The following is an 11,592-nucleotide window of genomic DNA, read 5'->3' on the forward strand; positions in this document are numbered from 1 at the left end:
ATAAAAAGATGGTGTTGAAGTGACCATAGTCCCTCAGTTGCTGAAAGCATAAATTGTGGACATTGGATAACTAAAAGTAGGCAATTTACCCCAACAAGGTCTGTCTCTGATCTGAGGATTGTTTTTTTAACCTTTCTTGGACCATACTACCCCTGCCAGGTCTTGTCTCCTTCCTAAAGAATGGAGAGTCTAAAAGGTCTGGAACCCATGTAACACCTGAAATGTCTAGTCCCACCCTGTCTGTTGTCTGTGTTGGTGAGCAGGTACGGGGGAAAATGTGAGGTCCCTTATTTAGAAAGGAACGATCCTGCAGGGGAATCTGGCTCAGGAGTTGCGCTGCTGGGTGTCTCTAATTCAAGGGGGTCCTCACAGACTTGGGGTTGGACTTGGTTTCAGCCCCTCTGCAGCTGGTCCTCTTAATATGACTGGTTCATCCTCCTCTTATTCTGGGCTCCTGCATGAGGTGGGTTGTAACACTGTACGGCAATTTCTTTTCCTGTTCCGCTTCATCTCTGAAAACATGTCAACTTTTCCTTGCAAAAACATTTTTTTGCCAGCACAATCACTGCAAGGTGGAGCTACCACACACTTAAACATCACCAAAAATTGAGGCAATGCATCACTGAAAAAGAGGACACAGACCTGCATGTGTTAATTAAGACTGCAGTCTTGTGGACACTCATGGAACACAGTGAGCTCCACTTCTTTGAAAACATGCATAGGACTCCACTGTTATATGTATAGATGAGTATGTTATAATGATTGATCTCCCCATAGAATGAATAACTGCATAGGCAGACACACTGGGGATTCATGAATAGGTGTTTCCATAGGTGTAGCTATGGCAGTTCTGTTAATATACTAATGCAATTTCTAGTAGTCTATAAAAACAGTTAAAATTGAGCCCTGTGTTGCTTCTAATCTGAGTGCATAGTTTGCCGACTCGCAAGCTGAGGCTTGTTAAAGCCTAGTCAGCATATAATGGAAGACACCATGTGGTTGGAAACATACATGCTGCCAAGTGCAAAGTTAATGAGGAGAGGAGGGCGAATGCTGCAAAAGAACCTATGATGACTTTCAAGTTGACCGTGTGGTGCATTGTTTTCTTCTTAGCAGCAAGAAAGCAGCAGCTGTGGTGTTTTAGATTTTGATAGATGGACATAGGGTATCAGGTATGAGGCAGGTGGACATGGTTGGGTCAAAATGAGCTGATGTGTCAAATGTGGAGGCCTGGCAGGCCATATTTGGCCCATGACCTTGAGGTTCCTCACCCCATTCTACTCCCAGGCATTTGATTCTTAGCTTATTTTTCCTTGGGAATTTTATTTTTTCTTGGGCAAGAACACTGTTTTTAATGGTCATCTTGTTGATGCAGTTGGGAAAGGGAGGTGGTTCACTTGTTGGGACTTAATGTGTGATCATTTTATTTTAATTTTTTTTTTTACTTCTGTGCATTTGTTGAAAGTTGCCCTTGCAACCTTTGTAGATCAAGCAATAAAAGAATATGACAACAATGGCATAATTAATTAATTGTATAGTCATGAGCTATTCAGTCATGAGCTGCAGTCTGACGGTTGCACAGCCCACATAGATGTAAAGCACAGTTCCTACTGAAGTGGTAAACAAACTGTTTTCTTTCCCTTGAAGTTCCCCACCTGCATAATAATAGTTGTGTGAGATATTTATGATGGATTCAAGTAGTGAACAAACTATACTTGCTTTAATAGGCATAAAAGCTACTGCCCCTCCCCCCCGCCCAAGAAACATGTGACAAGTAGAAAAGTATGTTGTGCTTTATTTTGGCTGGTTATATTATGGACTTTTTGATGCAAGCATCTTCTCCTTCCTCCTCTCCCTGCCTCCCTGCCGACATTACAGAAACTGAAGACCTTTCTACTGCATAGCTGCCAAGTTATCCCTTTTTTTACGGGATTTTCCCTTATGCTGAATAGGCTTCCTCGCGAGAAAAGGGAAAACTTGGCAGCTATGTTCTACTGCTGACTATTAATGGGTAGGCTCCCCTTATCTTGTCTCACTCTTAGCTCATTTTTCTTTATTGCTCCTTGCAAGATCTTTTAAAACACTTTCAAGTCTTTTCAAAAACTTGCAAGGAAATATTGCAAAAAGTGAATAGATTGACTGACTCTCTCTACTTATTTCTCTTCCATTCTCCCAAACTTTCCTGGCAGTGGACAACAGCACCCAATGCCTTTGTCTGACACTCTTCTCTCTCTTGGAATGCCTAGAATTCTGCAACGATTTCCCAAGGTTCCTGTGTCTGGGATGCGGCTTTTGCAGTGTTCTAGGCACCTCAGTGTGGAAGTAAGGCAGGGAGAGAAATAATTTGCTCATAGCACTGCTATTGACCCTTGCCTACTCCCAGTAAAGTGTCTGAAATGGGAGAGGGGTCAGGCTGCTGCTGCTGGTGGTACAAACAACAATACAAGCTCAGGCCCTACATTCAGAAAAGTCTGGACTCCATTTCTGTTGGAGTGAGGCATTCTGAACTGGGAGAATTTGCATTCTGAACCACCCCCATCCGCTGGGTTAGAGTTGACTATACAGAAATGCATAAGCAGAATTCTGCTTTATCTTCACTTTGTTCCAAATACTTTCTATACCAAGAGTGGCCACTCAGGGCTTCTTGGCTGTAAATTTGGCCAAGAAATGCAAAAAAAGAACCTTGCTAGTGTTTCTCATTTCACCACTCCAGTAGGAACTAGAGGCAAGCAGACAATTCTTTTCCCCCAGAAAAAGTTAGAAGTTGGTATACTTAATTTAACCTCTCATCTTGCCCTTCCTTACTATAAAAAAGTAATATTTGGCATCCCTTGCTGAAAGTTGAAAGAAGTTGAAAAGCAGCTGATTCAAGCATTTCACATGCCTTTGGCACACCCTTGTTTTAAGGAGCAACTCTTGTTTTATATCATGGTTACACCCATCGTTAAGTTCAGGCCCCTTACTGTTATGCAGCGTGTCCTGCCAGCACATATTTACCCACTGTATTAAGTAGGTAATTATCTACTGCCTATAACATATAGGAGAAAATAGTTGTTGGCATCTGTCTGTCTTGAGACACAGTGGAGTGAGACTCCGGGGGTGAAGTCAAACCGCTGTGTTAGCAGCACTGAAGTGACCTCCCTGAGGTGCGGGCCTGGGCAGCGCGTATGAAGGTCCTGGCCTGCCCAGATGACAAGACCCCCTCTTAGCCTCACAGATGTGGTCCAAAGGAAAGCAGAGCCATATGTTTGGCATCAGCTTGGCTGCTGGAGTTGCCGGAAGGAGGCGTCCAAGGCGCCATCTGACTGTCTTAGGGACTCCTAAGGATTTACTCCTGAAGGATTTTCTCACTTCTCATACCCCTACCAGTCCCTGACAATAACAGACTACTTTCCATAGGATGCGATCTCTGGAGCTCATTATCACATAAGTATGTGATGATGACCGTTAGCATATCTGTCTGTCTGTCTGTCTGTCTGTCTGTCTGTCTGTCTGTCTGTCTGTCTGTCTAATTTAGTTTCAGTGTCTGGGTATTAGGAATACCGGTAGCTGTGCACAGAAGAGTACACTCATTTAAAATGAATGGCTGTTAGTGTCCATTCACTCATATTAAGTCACTCCTTTGCTGGCTAAAATTTCAGTCATTCAGCATGGAATCACATCAAACAACAACCCACTTGAAACTAAAAAGCATTTTAATTTGACAGCAATGTAGTGCAAATGTTAGAATAAGAAGTTGCCACCAAGCAAGAAGTCTATGTAGAAATTCCAGTGTCCAGTGCAATAGTTTGATTTTCTTGAGTTATATACCTAGATTTTCGTAATTTAACACAAAAAGCCTTTTCAACAAATTGTCGGCACAAGAATATGTATATCAGTGGGTCCATACATATATTTGCACTTGCTAACCAGAGGGTGCTTTCTTTAGCAATGTATAGTTGATTCTGTGTACTGCAGTCAATATTTTTGCCAATCTGGCTAAGAGTGTAAGGTACTCGGGCGAAATGAAAAGGGCCAAAGCAGATGAAGAAAACAGCTACAATTATAAATACCTTGCTCTTTGCCCTTTGTTTGATCTTGCACTCTCTTGCCTGGGTTTTTACATAAGAGCTATAGATCTTCTTAGCAATAATTATATAAAACAGGAGCATTAAGATTAGCACAGTCCAGAAGGTGAGCTGGCATATGTAGTTGACAGCTTCATGCCACTTCAGTCCCAACTGATTCTTCAGGGAAGCACACTTCCTTACAGAGAGACGTGTGGCTTCACGGTTTGACAAAATCATGTTTGGCAAGGAGAGAGCGAAAAAGAAGAACCACACAGAGCCAGAAATAATTTTTGCTGAAGTGACATTATGCAACCAAAACTTCCCAAATGGCCGAACGATTTTGAGAAACCTGTCTAGCGAAATAAGTCCAAGGAGCACTATGCTTATGTACATTGTCTCGTAGAATATTACAGCTGAGAAACGGCAGACGAAAGCTTTAAGTTGCCATAGCCCAAGTTCTGAATCCGTCAGAATCTTCATTGGCAGCATCAGTGTCATTATGAAATCAGAAAGCAATATATTCTTAAGGTACACATGGAAACTTGATGTGGTCCGAATCTGGAAGAAAGCCAACAGAGCCAAACTGTTCAGCAGAAATCCAGCAAGGAAAAGAATGCCATACAGGACTGGGAATACCACATGGGCTATCCTGGTGTCGCGGTGGCATTGTCCAGCCAAGGTTGTTGTCCCGTTTGAGATGCTGAGACTTCCATTCATGGTTTGAAAGAGAGACTGAGGAAGAATGATTTAATAGAAGGTTAGAACAGCAACACAGAACACTTACAGGTTTTGGAGAAGAGGAGTGGTGGCTTAACTCCTTTCGGGTATCACTTCCCCTGAGTTCTTCAAGACACATGTTTGCAAAGATAAAACAGTTGCAGTGGAAAAGTGGCAGCCAGGTTAGGAAAGTGGTAAAATGCCCCCATTCACCGCTGCCACTCCACACTAAAGTGACTTTTCTCTTAGTAATCATAAGGATCATCCCGTGTGAGTGCTAACACTTATTGCCCCCACCCCCACCCAGTTGCATGCACAGTTCCTTAGGCAATGACATTTGTAAACAATTGATAAGGAATTTATGAACAAGTATATTTCCAGGTGCTAGATGCACCAGATTCCCTCAAACCATAAGGAGTTTGCGTCACTTAACCACAGGATTAGCAGGGCTGACATAGATAGTAAGGGTCTGTACTACATTACTAATGACTTTTAAAAGTAACTGCGTTCCAACCCCCCCCCCCCCAGGTTCCACCTCATGTTTGGAGCTAGTTGTTTCTTCCTCTGGATCGCGGCCACTGAAATAAAAAAATAACCCAGAAGAGACTGTATTGTATCCCCAGCTGGGACAATCCCCCCACCCCCGGCCATGCTGTAAATAGGCTCCAACAGAACTGAGTAGAATAGAAAGCTCATTCTAAACATGATTGCAGTGGGGCAAGAGTGTTTCCAGAGGGGCTCACAGTTGTCACCCACTTTGCTGAAAATGCCCCCCTAACACATTCAGACTTGTGGGGGGAAGGGTCTTCTTTTGGCTAATCCTCTCTTGCCGGCTACAGTTTCCAGGAAGATCTTCTCCAACCCTGCTCCAGCATTTCGAAAAGCAAAAACACTCTTTCCCCCCAAGCCTAATCACTGGAGGAGTTACAGGTGGGTAGCCGTGTTGGTCTGAGTCGAAGCAAAATAAAAAAATTCCTTCAGTAGCACCTTAAAGACCAACTAAGTTTATATTTTGGTATGAGCTTTCGTGTGCATGCACACTTCTTCAGATACACTAGAAAGTGTACACTAGGTTTCTAGTGTATCTGAAGAAGTGTGCATGCACACGAAAGCTCATACCAAAATATAAACTTAGTTGGTCTTTAAGGTGCTACTGAAGGAATTTTTTTATTTTGCACTGGAGGAGTGGGAGAGTGAGTATTTGTATGCACTCTCTGTGTAGTCACACTCATCTCTGGCATAGAGCTGCTGTTAGGTTGTCAATCAAGAGGGAATGTGTCCATGGGCTGAAAATGTGTCTCTATCCATCATGAAAAACCAACCTTGACTCCTTGGAGGGAGGGCAGGATAAGAATGCAATAGTTTATCTGATTTCGCAAGTCGGTGCTAAATCTAAACAGTGCTGCTTCTCTAGATACCTTGTTATGTTCGGTAGTAAAGCATTCCATTCCATTGTGCTAACTAACTACAGCCTTGCTACTCTAGACAACAAAGGAGATTAGATCTCATCCTTACTAGTGTAATTAAAATAGATTGACTATACTGGCAGACTTTAAATTTTATTTATTTATTTAAATAATAATAATTCTGTGAATCAACATTTCTAAAAGTAGCTTGTTAATAAAGATCTTTAATACAAGCAGATGACTAAAATAGCTTACCTCTTCTTGTAGGAAGACGTGGCAGCTAATCCAGGGCTATGCAAGTGTGCTAATGTTAGAGAAATTTAGTTTCCCAAGCAGTCTTGCATCTTCTTATACTTACTTTTGTTCTTCCTCTTTTTTTTTTACCACTCAGGTTTTTTCTTCCCCCAGCCACAAGCCTCAATGAAGGTTTTCAAACATCAGTTGGCTGGTCTCATCTCATGTAGTGTGTTTTTGTTTGTTGAAGCATTTTAATGCCTACGTCTTTTAATTAATATATTTTGCAGGCTAAGTGCCACTGCAGGGATCGTTTTCAGTTCATCAGCAGTCTTATCAAGCTGAGTCAAATGTTATACAATGTTTAGTGTGCAGGCATATGCACCACCTAGAGCGGGAATAGTCAATGTTGTGTGCTCCAGAGGTTGTTTGGCTCAACTCTCATCAACTTCACTCAGCAAGGCCAACAGTTGGGAATGATGGGAGTTGCGGTCCTTTATACAGCCTGTGTGGTCCATTTTCTACACTGACTTGCAGAGGTTCTCCTGGGTTTCAGATAAGGGTCTTTCCCAGCCTTATCTTAAGGTGGTTTTGTGATTTGAATTTGCTAACTTTTGAATGCCTCTACCACTGCCTTACTGCCCTCCCCATCCATTTCTGTTTCACAGCAAACTGTAGTTTCGCTTTTACATCTAACTATAGTCTGTGCTTGCTCTCCAAACCATGATTGCCTTCAAGGCAGTCAGCTCATGGAACAGGCCCAAACACCTGATCTACAGGTAAGTGTATTACTTAGGCCAGCGTTTCTCAACCGCTGTTCCGTGGCACACTAGTGTGCCGCGAGACGCTGGCTGGTGTGCCGCGACGTGCGGCGACGAGAAGGGCGATTTGCATTGTCACGTGCCTGGCGGCCGCTGACCTAACAGAAAGGAAGCCGGCTGGGTCACGACGCGGAGCGAGCGCAGCTCTCAACAGCCACCACCACGGGAGGGTAGTTTTAGACAAACTTAAAGAAGCTGGCTGGATGAGCTCAACCTGAAACTTGCTGAGCAAATGATTGTGCTGGCAGAGAAATCAGCGGCTTGTGAAGCCTTATTACAGGAGATTGCAACCAACACAGCAATTGGCAAGTGTTTCTTACAGTCATAATTATATAGTCAATATAGGGTGGCACAGAGTTAATTTTTTTTAACTTTTTTAATGGTGGTGTGCCTCGTGATTTTTTTCATGGAACAAGTGTGCCTTGGCCCAAAAAAGGTTGAGAAACACTGATTTAGGCTGATGAGTCAATGTGTGTGGGGGAAGTGTTCTCCCAACTGACCTTGCTTCCTAAGCACAGGTCTTCAGCCGATGGGTCAGGATTCACAGGTGGGTCATGAGACCATCCCAGGTGGGTTGCAGCAAAGCTTTTGCTGCCATATTTGGCTCCAGATAAGGCTGACCAAACCAAAGGAGCACTACATAGGTTTTCTGGGCTAGAACACATTTTTCCAATGAGACACTTGTTTTACCCATTTCCATGGAGTGCTGCAAAGTGTCAGGAGAAAATCAAGAGCCTTTTTCAATAATGCTTGTAGCAAGGGAACTCTTCTATGGAACAGGAACACTGCGTTCCATTTCTAGTCTGTTTCTGTGGCTTTCTAGACTTTTCCCAGAATGTTAACTATGCTGGACACTAGAACATAGAAGTGTCCACTGTGGTAGATAGAATACAGAAGTGTCTGTTGCGGTGGGTAGCTTGGCTGCCCAGCGGTTGCTATCATGGCAACCGCTGGGGGCCCAGGAAGTGTTGTCTGGATACAGGAAGTGAGATCTAGAAGGAACAAGGAACACAACATCCTCACTCCACTCCTTGCAACCTGGGATGGTTGGGAGGAAAGTTCTTTGCTGGACATAGAGGGTGATCCAGTTACAGATCTCTCTGTACAGTTGCCAAGTTCTTAATTGCTTGAGTGGTCCTGCTTTTATTTCCATCCTCCCTGAATCACATACTCCTTTCTCCCATTTCAGACCACTTGCCTACTTCACTGGTTTTTTATTTAGCAGTAATGCTAAGGAAACACTATGTATCTTACTCTGTGAATTGCCATTTTGGGTTTAATAATGTGCATTATTATCACCATTTTTAAATCAAAAGTGTGCATGTGAAAGTGGGCCCTATGTTACGAGTTGGGAACCAGAGGTGGGTCTCAGGTCTGGATCAATTGAAGTCCACTGTGAAAGTAAGTGGTAGCATTTTGCTGGGATTGCAAAGACTTTGCTGTGGATCAATCACTCCTTCCTTCTTTCAGTAGTTCATTGTAAAGCTCTTTGATCACCAAAGCAATAAATGCTTTGGAATATAATTAAGAACCTAACAGCCTGGTTGTATCAGGCCAAAGGCCCACCCAGCTCAACATTTTGCTTCATATGGTGGCAAACAAACAAGGCATGAAAGCCCTTTCCTGCTGTTGTTCCCCAGATATTGAGTGGCACACTGCCATGGTGGGGAACCTCCATCCCTTGGCCTTAAATAGTCCTGGCAGGGGGTTCCAGTTAGGCCCGCAAGACCCTTTCACCCAAGGTGTGGCTACCTGCCGTACACATGACATCATCCCTGACATGGCTGAGATTGGCTGCACTGCAGCTGGCAGAGTTCACTGCCAGCACCAATCAGCTGATGGGCACAGAGACGGAGCCCCTTTGAAGGTGCACTGACATACTGCCTCTGAATGTGGGACTTCTGTAGCAGGTGGAGTGCACATGTGTGACCTTGCCTATTTCATATAGCAGTCGATGTTTTCAGCCTTTCTCTGTGCTCTTTTTAATGCTTTTCCTTTATGGCACACAATGACGTAGCAGTCATTTGTGCACGACCTGAGTTAACTTTAACACGGAGACACAAAGTCTCATAGAACAAATTTCCCTTACAGCTGCAGTATTTACAAGAATAGGCAGTGGCCTATTTCTGTTCCTTTGGTCACATGAAATCCTGTTTGTGGTCCCCTCTTGAGGAAGCACAGAGGGGAGTGAATTGCACATCAGGGAAACTGTCCCTTTCATTGGCCAATCTGCAAACTTCTGGTGTGAGAAATGGTTGGCACGGAAAAAAGAAGTAGAAGTGAAAATAAAATTTTATTCGGGGTTAACATGTGTGAGATAATGTGTTATTTAAGTTTAATCACATGAAACATCTTCAAAATGTAATTATAGGAGACAGTTGATACCTAAAATTCTAATAGCATAAACATGGTGTGATACTATGAGGTACTTTTGTCTTTTTAATAGCTAAGCTTAGCTGTCGTTTAAAGGTTGCCAAGTTCTGCTGTACTTTCAGAAGCTAAGGGAGCAATCCTAACATAGTGTGAGGCCATTGCGTGTCGAGGATCCACAGGACCCCCTCAAATAAAGACACAGTTCACACAAAATTTTTGTTTTGGTTTTTGGCATAATTTTGGCCACAACTTTATTGATTACATTAAGTGAGTGGTTGCTTAGGCATTGGTTAGCACCTATCTGTTCCCACTTAGAGGTAGGAACAGAACTGACAACCACAAGCCTGTGAAAGTAAGTAAGGGTAAACATTTTTAGGGAGAGAATAGAGCTGGGTGCCAGGCCCTCACCATTCCCCAAATGCTCCCAGGGGCTCTTGCGTGGCCCTAGCCCCTTGCCAGGGGTTTGGACAAGAGCATAGCGAGCCCCTGGATTCCTTTAACGAAATACTCTTGCAGCAGCATCATTGGAGGGGCCACCACAGCCAACCACACCCCCTCCACCAACCAAAATTAACCAATGCCTTACTGCAACCTTTCAAGTTGTAACAATTTGCTACTCAGTAGGCAAAAACCAAATGGCACCAGCCAATCAGGCAAATGGTAGAAATTCCTGCCAGGCCTCTGCCCCCAAAGCAGACGACCCCATGACAGGCATAGCAGGGTCAGTATGAACAACCCTAAATATAGGGAGGGTGGGCGGGTGATCCGATGCTGCGCGCAGGGACTAAATAGCACCCCAGCAGTCAATCACTTTGCAACATCAAATTCTCCCCAGCAACAATTGGAGGTGCCCAATCAGAATCATGGCCATCCATACTAACCCGCCCAGCAACAGGGGATGTCATGGTTGCCCCCACCGCATCACATGCTCTCCATGAAGAAGAACCCGCTTTGTTGCATCTGCAGCCCTGCCATGCATGACAGCCAGGGTAGCAGCAGGAGGCAGGCAAGAAGATCTCTGCACCAGCCTGGTGTGGGCTGCATTGGGTCAGATGCTTTCACATGGCGGCAGCGGGGCAGACTCAGGATGCATTTGGGGGTTTTCTGCTTGTGGCTGCTCATGGGGAATCACATTGGTAGTACTTCTACCCACATGTTCAGTGGGTGGAAGGGGGAGGTCCACACCGGTAGACTGAATCTGGTCATCTGTGTTTATGGTTAATAGTTTCTGCTGGCTCTGCTTATATTTCATTTTGTTTCGTTTGCAAAACATTACAGAAAATTAGAATGTATGTATATCTGTATCGGTCTGTCTGTCTGTCTGTCTGTCTGTCTGTCTGTCTGTCTGTCTGTCTGTCTGTCTGTCATCTGTCTGTCATTAACTTAAAGACACTGTCATTTGCAAAACCTTTCACCAGAAGAAATAAAATGAATCTTGGTGTGTTTTTTTCCAAAGCCATCCAATGCAGTATAGAGTCAGAATATATTTAAAAGGTAGTCTCATGATATTTAGCCTCTTACTTTGTGGGTGAATTACAAATGTTAATAATTGTTGCTATTCATTGGATCTTTCTATACACTTTTGGAGAATTCTTGCCAGGTTTCTCTAGTGCAAACACACACACACACTTTATTACTCATTTTGATTTCAGTTAAGTGTTTTCGTTTCTCAGCCATATATTATATTGATTTTAAATTTTTATGTTTTGCAAACTGCTCTGTGATCTTTGGATGAAGGGTGGTATACAAATTTAATTAAACAACAACAACAACAACTGGATATTTAATTTTGCACTGTGAAAATAAAGGAAAATTCTGTGTGAAAATCATCAGCGCTGTTTGAGAAGTTTTTTCACAGTAGTATATGATATTAGGTAATAATATTAACCAGGAAATTTTGAAATTGTGTCATTTCCTACAAAAAAAAAGTAATGCTTCCTATTTCCGGGATCATCAGTGCAGCTTTCTTATTTTAATAAGGTGAGGTTTTAG

At 43.2% G+C, this 11,592-nt stretch overlaps 2 protein-coding genes across 6 annotated transcripts in view; one reads left to right on the forward strand and one right to left on the reverse strand.

Annotated features, from left to right (window-relative positions):
• Nucleotides 1-11,592, forward strand: part of MED12L (mediator complex subunit 12L) — a 180,444-nt gene that overhangs the window by 94,928 nt on the left and 73,924 nt on the right. The window lies entirely within an intron of this gene.
• On the reverse strand, nucleotides 3,678-6,823 carry P2RY13 (purinergic receptor P2Y13). Its single transcript, XM_035132430.3, has 2 exons — nucleotides 6,428-6,823; nucleotides 3,678-4,781 (listed from the first exon to the last, which is right to left on the reverse strand). Exon 2 carries the CDS (start codon nucleotides 4,764-4,766, stop codon nucleotides 3,756-3,758), a length of 1,011 nt encoding a protein of 336 aa, XP_034988321.3. The 5' UTR covers nucleotides 4,767-4,781; nucleotides 6,428-6,823; the 3' UTR covers nucleotides 3,678-3,755.

This window comes from Zootoca vivipara, chromosome 5 (genome assembly GCF_965207765.1).
Source record: "Zootoca vivipara chromosome 5, rZooViv2.hap1.1, whole genome shotgun sequence".
Classification (NCBI taxonomy): Eukaryota; Metazoa; Chordata; class Lepidosauria; order Squamata; family Lacertidae; genus Zootoca; species Zootoca vivipara.

What these genes read in the sequence shown, in the direction of transcription:
- P2RY13 (XM_035132430.3), bottom strand. Translation starts at nt 4,766, where the DNA reads ATGAATGGAAGTCTCAGCATCTCAAACGGGACAACAACCTTGGCTGGA.